Source organism: Aedes albopictus, chromosome 3 (genome assembly GCF_035046485.1).
Source record: "Aedes albopictus strain Foshan chromosome 3, AalbF5, whole genome shotgun sequence".
In the NCBI taxonomy this organism is placed as follows: Eukaryota; Metazoa; Arthropoda; class Insecta; order Diptera; family Culicidae; genus Aedes; species Aedes albopictus.
The window spans coordinates 144,577,055-144,603,461 of NC_085138.1; the positions used below are offsets into that span (position 1 = coordinate 144,577,055).

Consider the following 26,407-nt stretch of genomic DNA (forward strand, 5'->3'; position numbering starts at 1 on the left):
GGGACTGTTTAAGGATTCCTTTAGCAATGCCTCTAGAAATTGCTTCCGGGATTCCTCTTGGGGTAACTTCAGGAGCTCCTGCAGGGATTCCTCACGGAGTTCCTCCAATAATTCTTCTTAGAACTCCTTCAGGATTTCTCCAAGGATTCCATCTAAAATTTCTTCAGGAATTCTTCCTGGGGTGGAGCGGACCTGATGTGGTGGTTAGAACGCAAGACTATCACGCTGAGGACCTGGGATCGAATCCCACTCCCTACATACTCACAAAATGTGGGTTCTTCCTTCGGAAGGGAAGTAAAGCGTGGGTCCCGAGATGAACTAGCCTAGGGTTAAAAATCTCGTTAATACAGACAAAAAAAAAAATCTTCCTGGGATTCATACATGAATTTCTCAAGGAATTATTCCCCGAATTTCTTTAGAGATTTCTCCAGGAATTATTCCAGGGATTCCTCTGGGACTTGCTGCAGGGATTCCTCCATACAATCATCCAGGGATTCCTTCACAAATGTCTCTAGAGATTCTTCCAGAAACTTCTCCAGGAATTCTTCTAGAGATTCCGCCGTTAACCCTACAGGCATTTCTCTAGGATATCCTCCAGGAGCTCCTCCATGGATTCCTCCATGGATTCCTCCAAGATTTTCTGCAGGGCTTAACTCGGAAATTCCTTCTGTGATTCTTTCTGGAACAACTTATTTTAAAAATTTCCACAAAGATTCTCCCAGGAACTCTTCTTAAGTTTCCTTCATGAAATCCTCCTTGTATTCTTTAAGGAACTTCTCCAGGAAATAATTCAGTATTTCCCCCTGGAACTGTTCAGGAATTTCCTTAAGAATTCCTTTTAAAATTGCTTCCGGGATTCCTTCTGGAGTTTCTTCAGGAACTCTTCTGAGGATTCCTTCAGACTTTCTCCAAGAATTTCTCTGCAATTTCTTCAGGAATTATTCCCGGTATTTCTCTACGAAGTTCTAAAGAGATTCATCTACGAATTTCTTCAGGAATTCCTCTAACAGTTTTATTTCATCTTGAGATTCCTGCTGAAACTCCGCCAAAAATTCCTCTAGAGATTTCTCCAGGAGTTCTTCTGGAGATTTCTTCAGGAATTCATACTGGCATGCCTCTAGGATATCCTCCAGGGATCCCTCCAAAAATTCCTACAAGATTTTTTTTTTTCAGAAATTCTTTCAAAAAATCCTCCAGGTTTTCCTCAATGCATTCCATCAGGACTTCCTCCAGAGAAACCTCTAATAATTACCTCCGGAATTCTTCCAAGAATTCCTACAGAAATTTATCCAGGAAATCTTCAAGGCATTCCTCCAAGACTTTTTTTTCCAGAGACTCCTACAGGAATTTATTCAAAGATTTCTCCAGGAATAACTTCAGAGAATCCTCCATGAATTCCACTAGGAACTCTCCTAGGCATTCTTCCAGGAAATTTTCCAGGCATCTTCCAGATATTCATCCTTGAATTCCTGCAGAGATTTTTCCAGAAATGTTTCAGCGATTTCTCCAGAAATTCCACCAGATATTGCTCCAGGAATTCTCCATGAGTTGTTCCAGGAGTTTCAACTGGGATTGTTTCATCCTGGGATTCCTTCGAAAAATCCACGCCGGCTTTCCTTCAGGACTTCATCCAGGAATTGCTCCAGGGTCTTCTTAATTAATTTCTACAGGAATTTCACTAGGGAATAATCAAGGAATTCCATCATAAATAATGTGAGTAATTCATCCAGGAATTTCTCTAGGAAAGGGATCCCTTGAATAATTCTACCAGAGAAAATCTAGAAATACCTTCTAGATTTTTTTCAGGAATTCTTCCGAGAATTCTTGTAGATTTGCTTCTAGGTATGGATTTCTCTAGGAATTTCGCTAAAAATTTCTCCAGGAACTCCTTCAGGGATTTCTTCAAGAATTCCCCCAAGGATTCCTTCAGAAATTCCTTCGAGGATTTCTCTTTAGGAATTTCTCCAGAAATTTCCCTAAAATTCCTCCAGGAATTTCTCATGGGATTTTTTCAGATATTTCTCCCATAGTTACTCTAGAGATTCCCCCAGAAATTAATCCAGTAATTGTTGCAAGAATTTCTCCAAAGATTCCTTTAGAAATTTCTTCAAGGATCGCTGCAGCAATTCTCAAAGGAAAACCTTCAGAAATTCCTCCGGGTATTTCTCCACGATTCAATCCAGGAATTTCTCCAGGAACTCCTCCAGAAAAGTCTCCAAGAATTACCCCAAGAATTTATTCAGGAATTCATTCAGTAATTACTCGAGGAATCCGGGAATTTCGCCTGGACATTCTTCAGAAATTATGCCAGCAATTTCTCCAGGATTTTTTTTCCAGAAAATCTTATGGGAATTTTTTCAGAAGTTCTTCCAGGAATACCCTCAGAATTTTTTCTGGGATTCCTCCTGGCATTTTTCCAGGAATTTCTCCTAATATTCTTTCATGAATTGCTTCCGGAATTCCTCCAGGAATTTCTGCACGAATTTCTCTTAGAATTATCCCAAGGATTCCTCCAGGAAATCCTTCGAAGATTCCTCCAGAAGTTCCTCCAAGAATTCTTCCATCAAATCCCCTAGGGGATTCTTCAGAAATTTTTGCAGGAAATTCTCCAAAAATACCTTTAGTAATTTTTCAGGGATTCCTCCTGGTATTGCTCCAGGTATTCCTCCAGAAATTTCTCAAGAAATTCCTCCAGGGATTTCCTCACAAATTTCTTCAAGGATTCCCCCAGGAATTCCTTCAGGAATTCCTTCGAGAATTTCTTCAGAAATTGAAGAGTAATATAGATCTGCCAGAATTCGTCTAGAAACTTATCCAGTAATTCTTTCAAGAATTCCTTTAGAGATTCTTCCAGGAATTTCATCATGGATTCCTCCAGCAATTCCCACAGGAATATCTCTAGGAATTCCTCCAGGCATTCCTTCAGGATTTTATACAGGGATTTCTTCAGGAACTCCTTCAGGAATTACCCCAGGACATCCTTCATAAATTTTGTTAGCATTTCCTCTAGAAATCCCTCCAGGCATTTCGCCAGGAATTTCTCCTGAGATTCCATCAGAAATTGCTTCAGGAATTTCTCCGAGATTTCGGCACGAATTTTTCTTGGGATTTTCTCATGGATTCTCCAGGAAATCCTTCGAAGATTCCTCCCGGAAATCCTCCAGAAGTTCCCCCCAGGATTCTTCCAGGAATTCCTCTATTTCTTCAGAAATTCTTCCAGCAGGAGAACTTCTTGGAGTACCTTCAGGAATTTTTCAGGGATTCCCCCAGGTATTTCTCCAAGGATTTCTCTCCAAATTTTTTCAAGGATCCCCCAGGGATTCGTTCAGGATTTATCTAGAGATTTTCGTAGACATTTTCCGGCAATACAGTCAAAGAAACCTTGCGTTGATTCTTTTAAATCTTCGCCAACGTTTCGGCACTTGTTGGGACCTTCTTCAGGGAAAATGTCTACGAACAACAACACCAGTCGTGCCACCAACATTACATTTATCTGGAGATTTCTCTAGAAATTCATCTAGTAGTTCTTCCAAGAATTCCTCTAGAGTTTCTCCAGCAATTATCATAGGAATACTTCTAGGAATTCCTGCAGGAAATACCTCAGAAATTTCTTCAGGAGCTCCTCCAGGAATTTATGACAGCAATTCAGGAAATCCTTAAGGGATTTCTTCAGAGATTCTTCCAGGAAGTTCCAGGAATACTTTCAGGAATTTTCAAGGGATTCCTCCAGACATTCCTTCAGGAATTCTTTCAGAAATTTATCCAGGAATTGCTTCAGGGATATTTCCAGAGATTCCTCCCGGTAATCCTCCAGAAATTCCTCCAAGGGTTCTTCCAGGAAATCCTCCTGGAATTTCTCAAGGGATTTTTTCACAAATTTCTACAGCAGTTCCTCCCGGAATTCCTCTGGAGATTTCCCCAGTAATTTTTCCAGGAATTGCTCCAAGAATTCATCCAAAAAATTTCTCCAGGAATTTCTACAGGATTCCCTGTTCGGTCTCATCCAATAATTCTTCCAAGAATTACGTTAGGAATTTGTTTAGAAGTTTCTCGAATTAGTTTCTCTTTCAGAAGTTTCTAGAATTTGTTTAGAGAATCCTGTTCTCTCTAGATATTTTCCCAGGAATTGCTTCAGGGCTCAGGTGTTCATCCTGAAATTCCTTCAGAGGCTTCTCCAAGAACTGTCCCAAGGATTTTTTTTTAATTTCTATAAGATTTCCTCTAGGAATTCCACAAGAGATTTATTCTGATTTTTTTTTTCGAGGGGTTCCTCCCAGAATTCCTCCAGGAATTTCTCCAGAACTTCCTCCAAGGAATCCTCCAGAAATTTATCTAGAATTTCTTCTAGGATTTCCTCATGAGATCTCTTCAGGAATTCCTCCAGGTACACTTTCAAAAATTCTGCCAGGGATTCCTCTGGGAATTTCTAGGAGAATTCCTCCGAGAATTCCTTCGGGCATTCCTCTAGGGATTCTATAGGGCTTCCTCCAGGCATTCCTGTAGGAATTGCTCCAGGGGTTTATTCAGGAAGTCTTCCAGGGATTGCACCGGAAATTCCTTAAATTATTTCTTCAAAAATTCTTCTCAAGTTCAATTCAAAAATTCATTCAGGAGTTCCTTAGGAAATTTTACAAATCCTTCAATCATTTTTTCAGACATGTACCCAAAAACTTCTCCAGGTTTACCTGATGATTTCTGGAGGAATTCCTCCAGCGAATAGTATTGAAAGATTATTTAAAAAGGACTCATACAGGAACCAAGAAATTCTAGTCCTAAAAATCCTTAATCTGCCAGAAATTGCTCACCGCTACTAGCACCACCTTGAATCATCTAGATCAGGCGAGTTTTTAACGTATTGTACAAAATACAGCAACGTGTCTGCTGAAGGGTTAAATAATACTTTTAGAATATGTTATTATATTCAATTTCATCGTATTGCGTATAGATATAGAAGCTAGTAGGCACAAATTTGCTAAGGGTGCTTGCCCCCCCCTGACCGAAAAGCTGGTTACGCCCTTGGTTACGGATGAGTTTTCGGGGGGTTCGGAGCTTCTCAGATGCGTTACATAGGGTTCGAGGGTGTTTAAGGGGGATTTTGGAGGCATTTCAAGACGTTTCAGAGCATTTTTGGCGGGATGCAGAGGCGTTACTTAAGCGTTACGAGGAGTTTTCGTGGGGTTCGGAGCATCTCAGGTGCATTACATGGGGTCCGAGGGGGTTTAAGGGGGATTTTGAAGGCATTTCAGGACGTTTCAGAGCATTTTCTGCGGAATTAAGAGCCGTTATGAAAGCGTTACGGAGGAGTTTTCGGGGGGTTCGAAGCTTCTCAGGTGCGTTACATGGGGTCCGAGGGGGTTTAAGGGGGATTTTTGGGGCATTTCAAGACGTTCAGAGCATTTTCGGCGGGATTCAGAGGCGTGTCTTAAGCGTTACGAGGAGTTTTCGTGGGGTTCGGAGCCTCTCAGGTGCGTTACATGGGGTCCCCGGAGGGTTTAAGGGGGATATTTGAGGCATTTCAGGACGTTTCAGAGCATACTCTGAAAAACCTTAAAATGCCCCTCACCCTCTTGCAAAACCCTGAGATCCCTTGAATTGCCCCTAAAGCCCCTTGGAACGCCCCTGAAACCCACTTAATACTTTTGAAATACCCCAGAATTCCCCGTAATCCCATGAAAAAACCAAAAAATCTTGTCAGAACACCCTTAAAAGGCTCCTCAAATCCCCCAAAACAACCCCCTAAAACGCCCCTGAAGCCCCTTGGAACCCCTTTTTTGGGCTCTCTGGGATCTTTCTGGAAACCCTTTTAGCCCACCCTCAACTGCCCAGGAGCAAGACCTGTTCTCACGAACTAGATTCTCTAATTGAAGCCCGACTTAATTTATGCATAAATTTCCCTCTTTTTATGCCTTTTTTAATTTATGCACATTTTTAATTTATGCAGTCCCAGCTATGTGCATAAAAAGAGGTTCCAGTGTACAGTAAAATGAGTTTGCGATGTTCCTGTTTGTCCGCCATTGTTGACTTACGAAGTCTTATCAAGCCCTGCTTGATGTCCTTTCTCTTATTACATGTCGAGGACGCAAAGGCCACGATGGCGTTAAGCTGCTACGCATCCACCTCTTTTGCATAGTACTCATCTATATTCTACTCATGGTCGTTTGAAGAGGCTTTATCTATGATCTCTTCCGATAAGCTAGCCGGAGAGAAAAGTGGGTTCCCTACATTAGTACTACGTGCACAGTGGCCTTATCCTGACATCACCATCCTTAAGGAGGCCTGTTTAACCCACTTCTGGCGATGAGGTTATCCTTTCGACTATTGTAACTACCGCCACTACTTTGTTTTTGGTACAAATTACTGTGAGGGATTCCCAGGTTTTTCACCCCCTCACTCATTCCTCTGACACGGAACCTTGAACCTTAAATTGGGGTATCCCTGTTTGGTGGACTCTTATCACACGAATAAGTCATCTGTGGTGCTATTTTAAACCAGCAACTAAACAGCAAAACAAGCACGTGACCTATCTGGAAGCAACGGTCGGATTTCGCCAGGTGTACTAACATACATTCAGTCTTGAGCACCCACGGTGGTGCAGAGGCTCGAGTTGAAATATCTCCATGCTGGGCGATTGCCAGCCATCGCCTTGACCTGTGCCCAGATGAAATCTCTCTCGACTTCCTTTATTTCCTTGCTGAGGCTGTGTCGCCATGAGCTTCTGGGTCTGTCTCTGCTGCGATGTCCTGCTGGGTTCCAGACTAACGCTTGTTTGCAGATTTCGTCTCCGCCCCTGCGTAGAGTATGGCCGACCCACCTCCACTTTCGCTCCCGAATTTCTGTCGCTATCGGCTTTTGATGACATCGACGATGGAGCTCCAAGTTGGAGATCCAATTGTGAGGCCACCATGCACGAATTATATACCACAGGCATCTATTGACGAAGATCTGCAGCCGTTGAGTGTTCTCCACTGATACACACAAGGTTTCACTGGCGTATAGCAGCACAGATTTCACGTTCGAGTTAAAAATTCGGATTTACCAAGATATTAAAGGTCTTCAACATTCTCCACTGTTTGCCCAGCTACCGTGAAGCTGGAAGGATTGACAGTGTTTACATCCAACGATTTGGTCTTGTTGACGTTGATGGTGAGACCTGCCGTTGGAATGCAATCAACAAGATCATCGAGCTTATTTACTCTACATATCAGAGCGCCGTTGAGCTAAGCGAGCAAGGTTGAGTTAAGTGAAGTCCTCGGTGAAGTCCTTTAGGTGCTCCATGGTAATGGGCTGCCACAGCAATCCACGATTCGGTTCACGGTCAATCGCACCTACCAGGATCTCGTCGATTACGATGAGAAACAGTAGCGTTGATAGTATACATCCTTGTCTTACTTCAGCATCGACCCGGATGGGATCGGACAAGACACTACTGTGCAATACTTTGCACGAAATTGCCCTGTACTGTGTTTCAATGAGGCCGATGATTTTCTCAGAGACACCCTTGCGCCTAAGGGCTCCTAACATGCTTTCGTAATTGAGACGGTCGAAAGCTTTTTCGTTATCAAGGAACACCAAGTAGAGACTCTTGGAATTCATTGGTTTCCTCCAAGATGACACGGAGCGTGACAAAGTAGTCCACCCAGGATCATCTGGCACGCAATCCTGCCTGCTGCCGCCGTAGAGTTGCGTCAATTTTCTCCTGTATCCGGTTGAGGATCACTTTGCAGAGGACTTTGAGAACGATATTAAACGTGTCTGTGTCTTTCAATATGAGCCCTGTTTGATTTCATGCTACGGATGACTGTTTCTACACAGCAAATAATTTTGTAATATCCAGGCGCGTAATTTCTGGTGATGTGTTCATTTTCGAACGTAATTTCACTCGGTTACATCGTTTTCCAACAATTATCACACTCACCATGCACACCCTGGTTGGCACCGGAAAGTATCAACAAACCCATTCCAGCAGAAACCTAGAAGCAGTATCATATTTATCACCTTCCTTCTAAACTCGGTGAAATAGCCGAGAGGTAAGGGATATGCCTCTCAATCTACGGATCAGTGTACGAATCCATGCCAATATTTTACTTATTATATGATGCATCTATAGATCCGGTTCTAGCGATTGCTAGACCCACTCTCAAGCTGCGGCGGCTAATTTGTTGCATGAAAATGATGTAATTGTTTACATCACTTTTACGACGCGACTGATGTGCAGCGAAAGTGATGTGATATCACAAGAATTTTTTTTGCTGTGTATCTCCTGCAATGCTTCGGTGATGGCACGGGCAATGTGTCGAACGCTTGGTGGATCATGCTGAGGTGTTGGTGGCGTTCCCGACACTTGAAAAAGGTTTCCAAAGTGCTCGAACCAGCATTTCAACCGGTCAGCCGGGGTGGTCAATAACTATCCAGACGTGTCTTTCACGGGCCTAGTAGCATTCCTCTTCGTCCCACTAAGGCGACATGAAACATCATAGAGGGGACGAGTGTCACCGGTATTTGCGGCCTTCTCGACTTCGTCAGCCAAAGAGTCCATCCACGCTCTTTTGTCCCGCCTACATGAGCGTTTCATTTCCTTTTTGACAGCCTAATAGCGCTGAGGGGCTATGGCTAGAGCTCCTCGTGTTTTCGCTCGCTCTATCGGGGTTTAGGCGTTTCTTCGCTCTTCTTCCTCCAGGTGTCATCTGTAGTCCACTGGTTGCTCTGAGTGCGCAGCTCAACCAAACTGTTCTCGCTGATGGTGATGAAGGCGTTCTTGATGGCGCTCCATAGATCGCCTACATACGCTTCCACCTTCCGGAATATCCGCAGCACCGAGAGACCTTTTCACCGCAAGTGTCTTCCAATGTCGACTTTGGTGATATATTTTTAATAGTAATTTTGACCTTGTCAAACGTTGATTTTTACTTTATCCAGTTTATTCATAGTTGTTTATGAAGCAACTTTCGCTTCAAATATGCATGGTATGTTATCCAAACAATTTGCTATATTTCTAGCCTTGGTGTTAGAACCATTTCAATTAATGAACCTTTGTTCTAGTTTGCAAGCTGAGTTTTAGTTTTTTTTTTAATGATGCATTATGAATATCAATAGGGTGCTATTAGTAGCTCCTTGTTGAAAAATAATTGAATAAAATTGATTACCTATACCACAAAATAAAAAGTCTGAAAACGTTAATCGGTAGTTTTTCACTTAAATTTGCTAGGAAAAATGTAAAAACCATTGTTTATTTCAGTTTTTGCTAATAAATCACTTGCACCAACTATAGGTACACGGTTCCTATTATGGAGGTAAAATTTAACATTGGTTCCTATAGTGGCGCATCCCATTGAATTCTTATGGGACCCACCACTATGGGAACACTACCATCACTATAGGTGCAAAGGAGCAAAAAAGTTAAGGAAAATAATTGTTTAAAATAGGTTTTTCGGCAAATCCTGAACACAAAACTGAATTACTGTTATTAATAAGTTATGATGCATCTATTAAAAATGTCATTTGCAAGCTTTTTGTTCGAAATAGTGCTAAATTAGCACTACCACCACTATTGGTACTACCTCCACTAAGGGAGCTTTTACCCTAGCACAATATTGCAGACCAACAAGGTCATCACCACTGACAGGTTCAGCCGGAACATGGCACGATGTCGAACGCAAATCCCAACAAGTTCATTTGATTCCGCACCCGGGAAAAATCAATCATTAATCATAACCATACGCATGCAATGAATGTTATTCAGAGAGCGCATCGGCGCGGCAGCCTCATAAACGTCGTTCTTTCGAATGTTTTCCCCTGTCCGTCCGCACACTATCTCTCTGCTGACCTGGAAGTTTCGTTCGTGGCACTGCTGGGAGAATGGAAAACTATATCTACTGCACTGTCCTTGCTTCAGCTCCGGTCGGTGCTGCTCCGGATGATGGAAATCAATATCGGGCAGGCAGAAGTCGTACAATAAATATTAACACGCACATTTGCAGTCTAAGCACGTTCGGTCGAGCTAATAAATCGTCGTTTGATGGGAATGGAAAATTCATATTTTTTACGAGCGATGAAGCTTGAAGCACACTGGCGCTGGAAACTGCGTGAGGTCAGCTGAGGAATGAGCAGATTTATTTGATCATATTTTTGATGTATTACCAAGTTTTCCAGTTGCTCAATACTCGATAATTTTCAAGAATGTTTTGTAAAATTTGGCATTACCTTAGTAAGCACCTGAAATAAGAATTTCGTCTAACATCCACCAATTCTTCGTTTTTCCTCTCTTTCCAGAACGATGACTCAACGAACGTCACCTCGGACGAGGAAACCAGTTCGAAGCGGTCGGTCCGGTTCAACGAGGAATCCACCATCCGGGAGGCGTGCTGCGACGGCGAAGTTCAATCCGGCCTAGGCGAAGGCGAAATGGGCTCCGGAAAGCCCATCAACTACATGTCCGACACGCTCAAACGACACTCGTCCGGTCTGTTCCACAACGCGCTGCGGCCCAACTCGGCCGTCCGGCAGCTGTTCCCCAGTACGGTGGTGCACATGTCCTCGACGGTCCCGCAGGCAGCCATGGTGACCGCAACCACCACGATGGCGACAGGTGCGATGATGGCCACGGTGAACACGACAAACGCTACCTTGGCCACGGCCGGCAATCCAACGGCACTGACCCAGGAAGCGCTGAAGGCATTCGACGACTCCAAGAAGGCCACTTTGGTCCATCAGCACAGTATCACCAGCAATAGTAGCGGCCAGAATATCAACCCCAGCGGTTCGGTGGCGAATTCGGCGGCGGGAGGAAGCCCTGGCGGTGGAAGTGGAGCCGGTGAAACCGATACCATTAGGAGGACGATCGAAAGGAACGCTCTGCGCCGGTCGCTCATAAAATATGAACCAAAGTAAGTACCCGCAGGGGCTTAACCGTATTTCAGTGTGGCGTGGGTGGAATTGTGGAGGGGGTTAGCGGAGATGGAAGGTGATTATTAGCACAGCACGGATGCGGACGGAAGCTTCGCAGAAAGGTTCTCATTAAAACACTCCTATGTAGGCTGGGGTTTGCCTAATCCCTTTTCATTTACTTTGCTGGGATGATTGAATCCGCAACGGATGGTTCGCGTTTTTCGATGCATCTATAACGAGGTACTCTATCCATTGAAGTTCTATTTTTACCGAGAGTTGATGCATGATATCGAGGCTGGGAATTATGTTTACAGCAACAAGCTGTTTCATCTCTAGGCTGCATATATGTTAAGTTGCAAGTTCAAGACTCTTTCACACCAACGCGTTGCAACGGGCCGGGTCCAGACTCGGGCCGCCGCCGGGACCCGTCCGAGCTATGCTTAAAATTTCTCCCATATAAAGACTGCCCCAGAAAGTATGGACGCACCTAGTCTTCAGTTGTCTGGGGCTGATCGATGGTTCTTGTTTCGGGCTATGTTTTGGCTGTTTCTGCTTACTATAGGACCGAATATTCAAACGTTCTTTGCCACGATGATCATTGAGATTCGAAATGGTAACTTGTTTGGTCATATGCCGCTCTGTGTAAGTTAGAAGGTTTTTTCTTGTGCTCAATTAGCTTCATTATAGGTTTATCCAAACGAAGGTTAGCAGGATCTTTATTTGTGACCCAATCTTTGTATATTCTCAAACGTGATATACCAACCGTGTTTACTCTTTGCTGCTTACACGGTTGTCTCACTTACTCCCTCCAAAGTTTGCTGATTTCCTAAGCGTCCTCCTAAGCTCTGTACATCATTTGTGCACATTTTTTCGATGATGTTCCCCTAAAAGTTCATGTATTTTGAAACAAACTGTTGAAATCGCATTAACCGCTATACATATGCTGAGAGAATAGGTTGACCAGCCGGATGTTGCCTACAAAAAGAACTACTAATCAATAATTTTAAAATGCCAGTGTTTTCTAACTGCGTCCATACTTTCTGGGGCGGTCTTTATGGATGGAAGCGTTCACACTACTGTCACCGAGCGGTGTCCCGAGTTTAACCAGCGCTGTTATAATAAAATCAAAGCTGGTTACTCATTTCATTTATTTAGTTAACATCAAATTCATGATAATACTAAATCAACAATTTGCCGCCATAATACTCGGTTTATGGCTGCCGCTCTCCATACTCGGTCGCGCCCAATGTTCGCCAAGTCACGCTCCACCTGGTCCGCCCATCGTGCTCTCTGCGCTCCACGCCTTTTTGTACCAACCGGATGGTTAACAAACACCAGCTTTGCAGGGTTGTTGTCCGGCATTCTTGCAACATGCCCTGCCCATCGTATCCTTCCGGCTTTGGCCACTTTGTGGATGCTGGGTTCGCCGTAAAGTGCAGCGAGCTCGTGGTTCGCTCTTCTTCGCCACACACCGTTCTCCTGCACGCCGCCGAAGATCGTCCTCAGCACCCGTCGCTCGAAAACTCCGAGTGTTTGCAGGTCCTCCTCGAGCATCGACCATGTCTCGTGTCCGTAGAGAACCACCGGTCTTATTAACGTCTTGTACATGGTACATTTGGTGCGGGGTGAATCTTTTTTGACCGCAGTTTCTTCTGGAGCCCATAGTAGGCACGACTTCCACTGATGATGCACCTTCGTATTTCACGGCTCACGTTATTGTCAGCCGTTAGCAAGGAACCGAGGTAGACGAATTCTTCTACCACCTCGAAAGTATCCCCGTCTATCGTAACATTTCTGCCAAGGCTTGTCCTGTCTCGCTCAGTCCCACCTACCAGCATGTACTTTGTCTTAGCCGCATTCACCACCAGTCCGACCTTTGCTGCTTCGCGTTTCAGGCGGGTGTACAGTTCTGCCGCCGTTCCAAATGTTCTAGCAATAATATCCATGTCATCCGCAAAACAGACAAATTGACCGGATTTCGTGAAGATCGTACCCCGGCTGTTGAGCCCGGCTCGTCGCATTACACCTTCCAGGGCGATGTTGAATAGTAGGCAGGAAAGTCCATCACCTTGTCGTAGTCCCCGTCGAGATTCGAATGAACTGGATAGTTCACCCGAAATTCTTACGCTGTTCTGCACACCGTCCATCGTTGCTCTTATCGGTCTGATAAGCTTCCCGGGAAAGCTGTTCTCGTCCATGATTTTCCATAGCTCTGTGCGGTCGATACTGTAGTATGCTGCTTTGAAGTCAATGAATAGGTGATGCGTTGAGACCTGCTATTCACGGCATTTCTGGAGGATTTGCCGTACGGTGAAGATCTGGTCCGTTGTCGACCGGCCGTCGATGAAACCGGCTTGATAACTTTCCACGAACTTATTCGTTTTAGGTGACAGACGACGGAAGATGATCTGGTATCCCGCACTTTGTAGGCAGCATTCAAAATAGTGATTGCCCTGAAGTTCTCACATTCCAAATGGTCGCCTTTCTTGTGTATGGGGCAGATTACCCCTTCCTTCCACTCTTGCGGTAGCTGCTCGGTTTCCCTGATCCTGACTATCAGCCGATGCAGACAGGTGGCCAACTTTTCTGAGCCCATCTTGATGAGTTCAGCTGCGATACCATCCTTACCAGCTGCTTTGTTGGTCTTGAGCTGGTGAATGGCATCCTCAACTTCCCTCAGCGTGGGAGTTAGTCCTCCTCTGCACTGGCGTCGTCGTTTCCTCCGTTGCCGTGGGCTCCCGTGCCTACGTTCTCCACGCCGTTCAGGTGCTGATCGAAGTACTGCTTCCACCTTTCGATCACCTCACGTCCGTCCGTTTAGAGGCCTCCGTCTTTATCCCTGCATATTTCGGCTCGCGGCACGAAGCCGTTGCGGGATGCGTTGAGCTTCTGATAGAACTTCCGTGTTTCTTGGGAACGGCACAGCAGTTCCATTTCTTCACACTCCGCTTCTTCCAGGCGGCGCTTTTTCTCCCGAAAGAGGCGGGTCTGCTGTTTCCGCTTCTGTTTGTAACGTTCCACGTTCTGTCGAGTCCCTTGCTGCAGCATTACCGCCCTCGCTGCGTTCTTCTCCTCCAAAACCGTTCTGCACTCTTCGTCGAACCATTCGTTCCGTCGATTCCGTTCCACGTACCCGATGGTGTTCTCGGCTGCGTCGTTGATGGCTGCTTTCACTGTACTCCAGCAGTCCTCTAGAGGGGCCTCATCGAGCTCGCCCTCGTCTGGCAACGCGTCTTCGAGATTCTGCGCGTATGCTGAGGCGACATCCGGTTCCTTCAGTCGCTCTAGGTTGTACCGTGGCGGTCGCCGGTACCGTACATTGTTGATGACGGAGAGTTTTGGGCGCAGTTTGACCATCACCAGATAGTGATCGGAGTCGATGTTGGCGCCACGATAGGTCCTGACGTCGATAATGTCGGAGAAGTGCCGTCCGTCAATCAGAACGCGGTCGATTTGAGATTTCGTCTGCTGTGGTGATCTCCAGGTGTAACGATAAGGGAGGCTGTGTTGGAAAAATGTGCTATGTCTGGCCATATTTTTGGAGGCGGCGAAATCAATGAGTCGTAGGCCGTTTTCGTTCGTCTGCTGGTGGGCGCTGAACTTACCAATCGTCGGTCTGAATTCCTCCTCCTGGCCTACCTGAGCGTTCAAATCTCCTATGATGATCTTGACGTTGTGGCTTGGGCAGCGATCGTACTCGCGTTCGAGCTGCGCGTAAAATGCGTCCTTGTCATCATCAGTACTTCCGGAGTGTGGGCTGTGCACGTTTATTATGCTGAAGTTGAAGAATCGGCCCTTGATCCTCAACCTGCACATTCTTTCGTCGATCGGTCACCAACCGATCACGCGCCTCTGCATATCACCCATCACGATGAAAGCTGTTCCCGGCTCGCGTGTGTTGCCGCAGCTCTGGTAGATGGTGTGATTACTTCTAAACGTTCGCACCATGGATCCTGTCCAAAACACCTCCTGCAGCGCTACGATGCCGAACCCGCGGTCCTTTAGTAGGTCGGCGAGTATGCGGGTGCTCCCAATGAAGTTGAGAGATCGGCAGTTCCACGTAGTTTCCAATCGCAAGGCCTTTTTGTTCGCTGTGGTCGTCGCCGTTGGTCTCGGTTCCTATTATTCTGTTGCTGATTTTCCGTTAAAATGGTTTTTACGGATGGCTCGTAGAGCCTGACACCAACCCCCTACATTCCGGAGGACCATAGTGCACAGTTGAGCTTAGAGTCCTTCCCTGGCACTCGGTCATAGATCAGCCGCCCCAAACATGGGGATCAAACGCTGTTGTGAACCGCTCCTCCTGGAGAACAGACGCTCAGGTCTGCCGAAGCAAACCCCCTTTCCTGTCAGCCCACGACCAAAGTTCCCACCGGGGTTGGTTACCCGATCTTCCCTAAGGTAGCTCATAGTTTCCGGCCGGTACCGCGAGGAGATAGGGATAGGAGTTGCTGGGCAGAGGCTAGTGGATCACAATGGGGTCTGAATTGCGCAGCATACCCAGCCTTTACCGTGCCGAAGAAGCTATTTCAGGGATTTCTTCAACAATTTCGTTCCTCTTTCAATTTTTAGGGATTTTTTTTTAGCAAACTGTTCAGAATCAGTTTAAACAGTTATCCGGAAAATAATTTAAGACTTCCTCCGGATTATTTTTAGAAATTCTTCCGGTGACATTACTACTAAAGGAAAATGATTTTCAAATGAATCTCAAAAAAAATTGTCGTAGAAATTTCAAAATAAATTTCCACAGTAATTTCTAAAGAAGTTTTCGGATCAATTTCTAAAGGTTATGTCTGAAGAATTCCTGTAGAAATTCTCCAATAAAATTTCCGAAGGAGTCTGCTGAAGCTAAATACATTCCTGGAGGGATTTTCAAACAAATTGCCGGAGGACTTCCTAAAAAAAAATTGTTGGAACTCAAAGAAAGTAGCTGGCAATTCCTAAAAACAAATGCCGGAGGAAACCAACGACCAGTCCTCTGAATGAATTCTCAGAAGAAACCCGTGAGGATTTCCCGGAGAAATTTTTCCGAGAACTTTCACATATTTCATTTGAGAATTTCTTCAGGCCATTCCATAAAACATATTTCTGTCAATAAATTTGTACATTTCTCAAGTATGTTTTCGATATTTTCAGAAAATGAATCTTCCGTGATATATTTTGCATGAGCTTCTCCGGCAATTTATTCAGATTTTTCCCTGGAATTTCTTAGACAAATGCATCACGAAGCTCTCCGCATTATTTATTGTTAATATAGGAATACGTCAATTCTATTAGCAACTTTTTTGGAAACGTGTCAAGGAATCGCCATAACGATTTCTTCATGTTCTTCGAAAATAATTATCTTGATTAAATGTCCCCGGGAAGTTGCACTGGCAATTTCGTTTGAAACTTCTGTGGAAGTTCCTGAAGCAATTTTTTCGGCATTTCTTCCAAAAGTTCCTTTAGTAATTCGCAATTCAATAAGAAAAAGAAGCTTTCTTCTAATTTTTCATGTAATAACTTTTTCAACTCTCCACATTTTTTCCCGGATTTCCTCACTTCCTCCTGCAATTTTATCTTCAGAAACTCCTCCAGAAATTCCTTGAATGATTCTCCAGCTCATGTCTTCAAGAGTTTTTCCCACATAGAGTTTTATATTTCTCCTGGAGATTCTATACGAATTCATTAACAATTTTTTCGATTTAAAAAACCAACGTATCTTTTAGGAATGTGCCTGGAATTTCCTTAAGGCATACCTCTAAGGCTCTAGTGATTTCTTCAGCAAGTTTTCCGTAAATTTGTTAAAGACATCTTCAAGGTATTGCCGGAGATACTTGATGAATTTCCGAAAAAGTTGCCCGAGAAATTTCGGAATAAAATGCGAAGGACTTTTTCAGAAAGTTCTGAAGAAATGCCGGAAGAGTAGGTCGAAGGAATTTCCAAAGACATTGAAAAGATGAAAATCTAAAAAATGACATTTCATTTACAATTTACTCGGACAATTTCTTCTGGTTTTGTACCTGGAATCTCTCTTGTATTTTTGTTTTCTGGTTTCTCTGTTCGAGAATATCTTTGGAAATTCCGCAGGTTTCTTTATGAAGATCTTCTTACGTTTTTTTGGAATTCAAGAATCTGACAACGCTTTCAGCAATTCCTCAAACCATTTTCAAATAATTGCTTTGTGGATTCTCTTGATATTTTCTTAGCCTATTACCACGGAAATTCTTGAACAAATTGCCGGAGGAATCCCTTATGGAAATTCCGAATAAGTTCATAAGGAAAGTGTAAGATGCATTCCCATAGAGTAATTCGAAGTAGTTTCTAGCGTTGGATTCACATATTCAGATTCAACCTTTTTTTTAATTCTAGATTTTTTCGCTGTCATGTTTTTTTTTTCATAAATCTAATGTATGTAATGTCAACCAATAATCCTCCCTTTTTTAAAACGTGAGTTGTAACAACATTCAGAAAAAAGGGAAAAAATTTAAATAATTGGTGTATTTCGAAATCTCAAATCACTTTTCAGAGGAATTTTCAAAATATGTAATGCCAGAGTCATTTCCGAACATATAATCAATAAGTAGAACAACTAGCCACAGAAGTCCAATGTCGCGACTGTTCGTGTGACTAACATCTAGTTTGCCACGCCCTTACCGCGTCAGAAGCGGTACTAGAAGTGTCAAATAAATTTTATTTACCAAAACAAAAGATCTTCTATCAGCTGGACAGTTAAAAACAATCAATTATTACAATTGAAGTCATAAATTTAATTAAATAGAAAAAGTGACTACAGCGCCATTGGAGTTCTAGTGTATTTCTATTAATCAATAGAAAGGAAACTATAAAAAATAGAATGGGAGTTCATTAACAAAAATGCCGAGAAATTCAAAAGCTATAAACTCAGTAAATTCCTAAAGAGATATTATTTGAAGATATGCCAGAGGGATTTTTTAAAAATTGTCAGAAGGTTTTGTCAAGGAATCAACTTAGAAAATTTTGAGGAAACATCCAAATCAATTGTCAGAGGGAACTCTCTTAAAAAAGAGGAATATTTAAAAATCGTGGAAAGAATTACTAAATAGTAGGAGAAATTGATAAAGCAATTTTATAATTAATTGTTGGAAGAACTCCTAAACAAATTTTGGGAAATCCCCTTGAATAATTTGGTTGATGAATTTCCGCAGTGAATTTCCAGGAAAGTTCCTATGAGACTTACCAGAGAAATTTCTGAAAGAATTTCAAGAGCTTCAGAAAATCGTGTTGCGTCCGTGTGGGCCTCATCTACAAATATCTGGTGGAGAAAGTTCTTGGCAAAGTAGTTGAGGTGAGAGCTACCGCTGCTGAAACGGTGACATGACATGACGCACCGAGTAATCTCCAGAGATGCTGGAGCCGATCATCGGGGGGCCCTTCCAGTGTCATGACCCGAATCCTTGGCGCTATTCATAGGATCGCCGAGAACTACCGCGGGCGAAGAGGGGAGGGTCACCTATTTCAATCTCACGGAGATTACAAAATTTTTTAGCGTAGGTATGACACAAGCACGCCCAAGCTACAGATGGAATGCCGAATCTGAGCTGATATATAGTCATTGTAGCTTCCACGGCTGCACCTAACTATCTTCTTGTAATAGGGGTTATTCGCCATAATCTATCCACCACAATATTTATTTGTTATTCAAGACTACTCTACTTTTATATGAATGAAAATAACGTTCTTTTAACGCTTTATCCGTTTCAGGAAAAAGATCCCCGTCAAGGACGTCACTTCGCTGGAGGAGCGCATTCGGCAACTAACGTGTGACATTGATGAGCCAATAGACGAAGGTGCCGACGGTGAACATGGCCACGATGGTGATCTCAATGAAATGGAACGACGAGATAGTCCAGCCGGAGAGGAGAACCCCCAACAACCGAAATACATTCCGGACAAGAGCTTCTCACCGAGTTCATCGGCTTCCAGTTCCTCCAGCGGTTCTAACGGATCAACGTACAAAAAGATAACCGATCTCTTCCACCGGGATCGACGGCACGAGAAAATTCCGGAAGCGGACGAGAACCCGATTGTGATTATCCCGCAGGTTTGTCCATCAGAATCGGTAGGTTAAATTGTCCCGAAATAACTTAAATTGGCTTCTGGTTTTCTCTGCAGGACTGTCGCTGTCCGGCTGGCCCAGACATCGGAATGGGAGTCCAAATTCAGGGTGTTCACACGCAAATCCATCAGCCGCCTCAACAGCGCCAGGCTGACTCGCGAAGGCAGTTCCTGTCCACGCTGGCTCCCCTGACGGCATGCGTTGCTGGTCAACGCGATGATCTGTCCTACTACACGCTAGCCCAACCCGGCGATAGGAACTCGATGGGAAGTTCACAGTGCACCGAGTACAGCTTGGGGGATATTGATGCCGCTCTGCATGACGACGACGGCAAGAAGGTAGCACCGGATGTAATTGCCGGAACGCCTGGTCAGGAATCGGACGAGTTGGCAGCATTTGTTCAGCAGGAAGGCGCTCGAACGGAACGACTGAAGAAACGGTACAGTGCGGAGACGTCCACTTCGGCGCCGGCTTCTGGCGCAGGTTCGGACGATGACGAGCACAACGACTACGGATTCAATTCACGACCGACTGTGCGAGGCATTAAACCAAGATTTGGATCGACGAATGAAATTCTGCAACAGATGCAAGCTCAACTGGCGACACCGACGCCGCCTCAGGTATGTAGTGTCCTACTGGAATGCCCACGAATGTTAATATTAATTCGCTCCTTGTATTTCAGTCAAAGTCTCAAACCAGTGCCGCACCAACGCAGCCCGTTCAATCGAACACGCTTCCACGGCCTCACACGGCAAACAGTTTGCAACTGGCGGCGGCCAAGCAGCAGATCACTACCCATCAGCATACCGCCTCATGGAGTTACTATCCCGTTGAAAGTGCCCAGACCAAGGCTGTGGCGGCAGTAGCTGCCGCAGCAACTGCCACTGGAACCAACATGGTAACGGCCGTAGATCCACATGGCAACTACTACCACATTCCAGCCCAAGCTCGTCACAGCTACCATGGACAGGAGGCCATCTATCAGAACTGTGCTCAACTGCCCGCGGGCAATATACAGGCAAACACAGTTCACGTTCAGTCGCAGCAAATTCACACGCAACATCACGCTGTACATACGGCTCATCACATACACCACGCCAATCAAGCGGCCTACGGAAAGTTCGCGCGGAGTCCGACGCGCAGACCGGAGTCTCCACCACCACTGCGAAACTACCACCAAACGATGGTTCTAATACCGTACAACGCTGAAACGTACGAACGCTACACTGCACAGGAGCAGGAGAACTATCGCCGGCAGCACAATATTGTTGAGTATCAACAGGTGAGGTCTCTGAACCTGTGGTTTTAGTAGTGCTCCCATCCCACATCATTCATTTTCACTTTATCACCTGCTTTCACGATCATTCAACAATCCTTACCCTCGTCATCTAACAACCTCCTTCGTTTCAGGTTACCCAGCAAACCATTCGGGTTCCAGTAGGCTACCCACTGCCTGGCATGCAGCTGCACGTAGTCGCCGGCCGAGGAGCTCTGCCACCCCACTACTCCACCCTGCCACGGTTGGGTTCGAGCTCGAACACGTCCACGGTCGCCACCGCCACCTCCGGCGGCCCCATTCCCAACCCCGCCCAAGGTAAACCACCGGCCTACACGCAGTACCCGGTAGACAAGGGAGGCGTCAAGTTCACCGAGCGAGGTGCCCCGGAGGGAGCGGCCAGCGTCCAACCAAACGACGTCAACAGTTTACTGTCGCCCACTTCGCAAGGCCACGGTCCACCGACAGCGGCATCCGTCGGGCCTCCAGCTTCCGCTGCCAGCGCCGTCGCCTCTGCCCAGCAGCAGCAACAACAGCAGAGCACGGCAGCCGGTCCGGGACAGGAGGCCGTATTCTACGCGATGAACGTTTGACACGGCGATTAGATAAATGTCACGATACGAATTGAGCCGAAGGGTGGCGCTGGTGGGGAGGAGGACGATGAAGATACGGTGAGTGTGAACAGCAACCAGAGCTGGCGAGCTGCTGCTGCTGCAGTAGAGTTAAGTGGCCTGGAGTAGTGACGAAACGAGGGCGAGAACAACGATTCATGTATTTTTGAGGGGTTTGATGTCGAGGAGATGAAGTTGTAGAAAGTGAAAGCTGAGTGTGCGTGATTGAGGTTAGGAAATGCTCAAAAATTCTATTGCACGTGTAATATTTGTGTATTCAGTAGAACTAGGATAAGATTGGCTAGATGACCGAAGATAATTTACCAAAAACGGTTAAGAATTTGGAGTTGATTGTATATATACCGTTAGAGACAGAGAGCAGAGGGTCGATTTACGAGTATTGATCAAGAGTTTCAATATTAAACTATCTCGGTTTGACTGATGCAATCATCATTCCGCTAAGAAAAAGCTCAACCACGATTGAATCACACCGAGCGAATTTAACTGTTAAACAAAGCGTTAACAAAAATGTTTATTGAAGAACTGTTCTGATATTCTGTAGAAAAAGGCCTATTCCGTAACAGGAATGTAAAAGTTTTATGTTTTGTTCTAGAACCTTAAAATCTAAGTATGTTTTCTTAAATGGTGCTATTCGGGCTTATAATTTCAAAAGTTCAACAAAGGCCAGTGACGAGTAAAACCACTGATTGATGCAGGATTAAGTTACAATAATTTTTGTGTATATTAACTTCACAGCATACATATAGAAAGTCTCAGAATTTTAACGGCATGCAAAGGTTATCAGAGAAACCTAAAAAACTGGTTTGTAAACAAAGGGGCAGCCATACCCTTTTAGCAAAATTCGTTTCTTGAAGGAGAAGAAATTCTCTAAAGAATTTCCTGCGGTAATATTTGGAGCAGTTCGAGGAAGAATGGTAGATAATTCCCTGCATGATTTTTAGAAGAATTCCTAGGCAAACTCACGAAAAAATTGAGGAAATGCATGGAGCAATCCCTCGGTTTATCTCTAACTATTTTTTAAAGGAATTTATTGAAAAATTACGAAAAAATTTGTTTGGAAATTTGTGCAGAATTTCCTTGAGGAACCCCTGAAGGAATTTCTGTGGAAATTTGAGAATTCCTGCAAATCCCTACTAAAGAACTAAAGAACTTCTAGTGGTAATCTGTGAAGAAATACTTTCGGGAATTTCACATCGGTAATTCCCGAGGGATCTCTGTCAGATCACTTGAAAAAATTCCTAAATAAACTCCTGTGTTAGGAAATTGTCATCTCGTATTTTTGGATATTGTGGCTCCTCGTATTTTCGCTCGCTCTATCGCGACTTTGGCATTCTTTCGCTTCTTTATCATTCTCCAGGCGTCATCTGTGATCCACTGCTTTTCCTTGGATGCTTGGACCACAAAAAATATTCTAGCAGGAGGCGATGAAACACCTTATCAACAGTAGCTTTCATTTCTTACAATACAGTAGTGGTTTCCATTTTCGAATAGACCATTATTCTGATCGTCTTGTTGGTGTCCTTGTTGACGTTGATGTATGCTTCAAGATTATACGGAGCGTGACAATATGGTCCACACATGATCGTCCGGTACGGAATCCTGCTTGCTGCCGTCGGAAAGTTGCGTCAATCTTCTCCTGGGTCTGGTTCACGATCACTTTGCAGAGGACTTTGAAAACGATGCACAGCAACATGATACCTCATGAATGATTGAATGCTGTCAGGTCACTCGTTTTGAGCACCTTTACTAAGACACTTTGCTTCCAGTCGACCGGAAATGTCGCGGTGTCCCATATGTAGCAGAATAATTGATGCAGCAGTTGTGTAGATAATATGGGGTCAGCTTTGATCATCTCGGCTGATATGCGATCGATCCCCGGGGCCCTGTTCGATTTCATTGGCTGTTCCTATCTCCTGCAATGATGGTGCTTCGGTGTTGTCACGGGTAATGCGGTGAACCCTTTGCGGATCATGCTGAAGTGTTGGTGGCGTGGCCGACACTTGAAAAAGGTTTACAAAGTGCTTGAACCAGAGTTTCAACTGGTCAGCCGGGTCGGTCAATAACTGTCCAGATGTGTCTTCACGGATATCGTAGCATTCATCTTAGTCCCATTAAGGCAACGTGAAACATCAGAGAGGAAACGGATGTAGCCGGTATTTACGGCTTCCTCGCCTTCTTCGACTAGAGAGTCCACTCACGATCTTTTGTTCCGCCTACATGAACAGCATTCCAATACCTTCTCGAGATAACGAAAAACGCTAACGGGCTACGGCTTTGGCTCCTCGAATTTTCGCTCGCTCTATTGAGACTTTGGCGTTCTTTCGCTCTTTTATCATTCTCCAGGCGTCATCTGTGATCCACTGCTTTTCCTTGGATGCTTAGATCACCAAAATTATTCTCGCAGCTGGCGATGAAGGCGTTCTTCACGGCGCTTCATTGATCTCCTACGCTTCCATCTTTTGGAATATCCGCAGCACGGTTCGTCGACGAATCTATGCTCATCAATACCTTACTTTAAAACTTACAACTACTTATCTCTAATTTCTCCAAATATAATTTGTTATTCTTAATTTGCATTTTCCTGAATGTTTTAGATTCTGATGCAATTGCTCTCGTTTGGATCTTGTCTGCTTGGGAATTGATTCTTTCTATAATAGTTTCTAAGTCCCTCTGCTATTTCCGGTCAAAATTGGTTTTAGGCGGAATTACTTAGTAGCTTCCAACGTTTCGGCCCTTGGTTTGGGCCTTCCTCAGGGAGGTTATAAGCGTACCGCTAGCCAAACATCAAAACCCATTCCGACAGTCCACATCCCAGCAAAGGGTGATGAAACGGTAGCGGTACGTCTATAACCTCCCTGAGGAAGGCCCAAACCAAGGGCCTACACGTTGGAAGCTATTAAATAGTTTCTAAGTTACCTTGCCGATGGAGCTCTGTTAGCTAGGGTACGAGGTTTACTTTTAAGGATCATCCTTAGAAATTTGTTCTGGATAACTTGGAGTTTCTACAGATGGGTCTTTGCACACTCCCGCCAGATAAGAGAGGCGTTTTCAATCATCGGGAACACTATCATCTTGTAGACCGCTAGTTTGTTGATTGTCGAAGTTTTGAATCGCCGGTTAATTATCGGGTAGACCCTTTCGAGCAGTATTGTGTTTTTGTCCACTCTGCCGTGGATGTGACACCGGAACAGGAGTTTGCTGTCCAGGGTTAGTCCTAGGTAGCCCACTTCAAGAGACCATTCGATTTCTGTACCCTGTACTTCGATGTTCGTTGCGGGTATCAGTTTGAGTTTGTAGATAAGCACCACTTGGGACTGTTTACACGAGTTGAGGAAATAGCTGAGCTCCAGATAGCGATTAAAAACCTCCACGATGAGGGAGTGTGCTTTGGGACCCAAATGCTTCAAGACTATATTGAATAGTCCATCGAAGCCTGGTGCTTTCATGTTACGGGAGAGCTTAACGTCAGTCTTGAAACTATTTTGTCCGCTAGGATGACGTTTGGGGTGTTGGATATCACAGTCACACTTTCGGTAACAGGAGCTTCCATCGGACTAGTTATTCCCTGTCCTAGATTATGGAATGCCATGAAATGGCGGGATAATGAGTTTGCTTTCTTGCATGGCGTTCGTTGGAACTTTTTTCTAATGTTGTTTCTTAACGCATTAACTCTTTTTGTAAGACTCTATCAAGTTGTAAAAACTCACATGATAATGTCATGGTTGGAGCGAACCTGTCCTCGGCTTCGTTGATCGCGCTGGTAAGCGGCTGCAAGGCTTCGTCGATGTCTTCGGTGGTGTCGAGGTTTTGATTGGCGGGTAGATCTTTCTTCGACGCAGCTCACGATGCACGATGTCAAAATTTCGATTATTATCGAACTTTCATGTACCTCGGATTTTTCTTCATAGAATGTTAGAATTTCGGCTATAATGTATAAATGCATAATTTGAAAATATTCTATCGGGGAAAATTTGAGTTAGCTGAGTTTTTGGCTATTTTCCATACTAAAAATCAATAATTACTATTTTAGCCCAAAAAAACGTCCCATACAAAATGTATGGAAAAATTTTCGCCGATGAAATATTTTCTAGTTTTCCGATTATGAATATATAGCCCAAATACTAATCATTTCCGAAGAAAAATCCGAGGTACATGAATGTTCGATAATAATCGAAATTTTGACACCGTGCGATGGTTGATTGAAGAGTTCAGGTCGACGTTCAACGGAAGGTGGTCGGATGATATTTCGGTGAGGCTTCAGGTGTAGTCACGTTGTTGGAGATGCTGGTGAGAACGATGTCCTCCTCCTGTTTGTTCGCCACCGAGACGGCGTTGAAGTTAAGCAGCCGAAGAGAGATTGCTACGGAATTGGTAGTAGAACCGCATCATTACTGCGACTTGTTGATCGTTGGTTTAGCAGGCTCGTGTTTACCTGTCTAGTGCGCTGAAAAGGAACTTCAAATGACCTACGGAATATGGAGCGTCATTCGGCGGAGCGCTTGCAGGTTCCGCGTATGTGCGAAATCCACACGGGGAGGTTGATACGGGAGGAGCTCGTCGCTGCCACAGCATTCCAGGATCTACTTTGAATTAGGTGAGGTAGTCCGCTGCCTCCGGGTATGGAACCTCTTTCATTTCGCGGGTTCCGTCTGGCGGTACCATTCACATGGATTTGTCCAGCTTGATGCTCGTTTTCACCAGTGCGTAGATTGGGTTGCAGCTCACCAAGTTAAACATCCGTTCTTCCGATCTTGCCTGATCGTAATTCCAGGCAGAAGAGGTCACTCATTTTGTAGCGATTGTGGAGGAACGACTTTTATTGGCGCTTCAACTTAGCTTCGTTGGTAGCAATTGTCCATGACGACGAGAACGATTTTCTCGTCCTCGACTCGAAAAGGCATGTGTAAACTTTGGAGACTGCTCTAATTCGAATTCCATCAGTGACCCGTCCAGCTGATATTGTATTTCGCAATCGGAAGACTTGCTTGGCGGTGCCTGCAAATCCTCGAGGAAGCTCCATGCAGATGACCTCGTCCATCAGCTTTACCGCCAGTGCCAGGTGGTAGTGTATGGTGGCGGTGGGATATCGCACCACTGGTCGTTGTGAGCACCCTTTCACGACCAGGTGCACCATGTACAACTCGATCTCGTCAGTAGCTCTCGTTGTAAAGACTCATTTGTTGCCTTCCTGATACTTGGTAGACTGGTTGGTTCCTGTGAGGTGTGAATATAGTTTAGTGTTATTTCCCTTGCGTGTCCATCCCCTAGTAAGCATCTGAGTCTCGCGGACTGACTCAATAGTCCATTTTACGAGCCGATTTTACGAATGAATTTTGACAGGAGGTAGCGTCCAATAATCCGTGAAAATCAATATAATCATCAACATTCTCTCTTAAATAAAAACTCTCATTTTATTTATTCCCTGTGCGGTATCTGTGTTGGAAACACACATTTCTTAAAATTGCTCGTACGCTCACATTTTCGCAAAATATCAATATATTTCGGTATTTGAAGGTGGTTTATAAACCCAGTGAAGTC

At 44.5% G+C, this 26,407-nt stretch overlaps 1 protein-coding gene across 4 annotated transcripts in view; it reads left to right on the forward strand.

The window, feature by feature from the left end:
* LOC109424064 (uncharacterized) overlaps positions 1–23,594 on the forward strand; it is a 376,421-nt gene extending 352,827 nt beyond the window's left edge. For 2 of the 4 annotated variants that reach the window (XM_062842268.1, XM_062842270.1), the window contains exons 6-10: positions 10,270–10,883; positions 18,607–18,964; positions 19,018–19,581; positions 19,644–20,243; positions 20,372–23,594. In XM_062842268.1, the coding sequence (XP_062698252.1) occupies positions 10,270–10,883; positions 18,607–18,964; positions 19,018–19,581; positions 19,644–20,243; positions 20,372–20,830 (2,595 nt within the window). In that variant the 3' untranslated portion in view covers positions 20,831–23,594. The remainder of the gene's footprint in view (positions 1–10,269; positions 10,884–18,606; positions 18,965–19,017; positions 19,582–19,643; positions 20,244–20,371) is intronic. The other 2 variants (XM_062842269.1, XM_029880478.2) reach the window with 2 other exon arrangements.
* Positions 23,595–26,407: the final 2,813 nt, after the last annotated feature.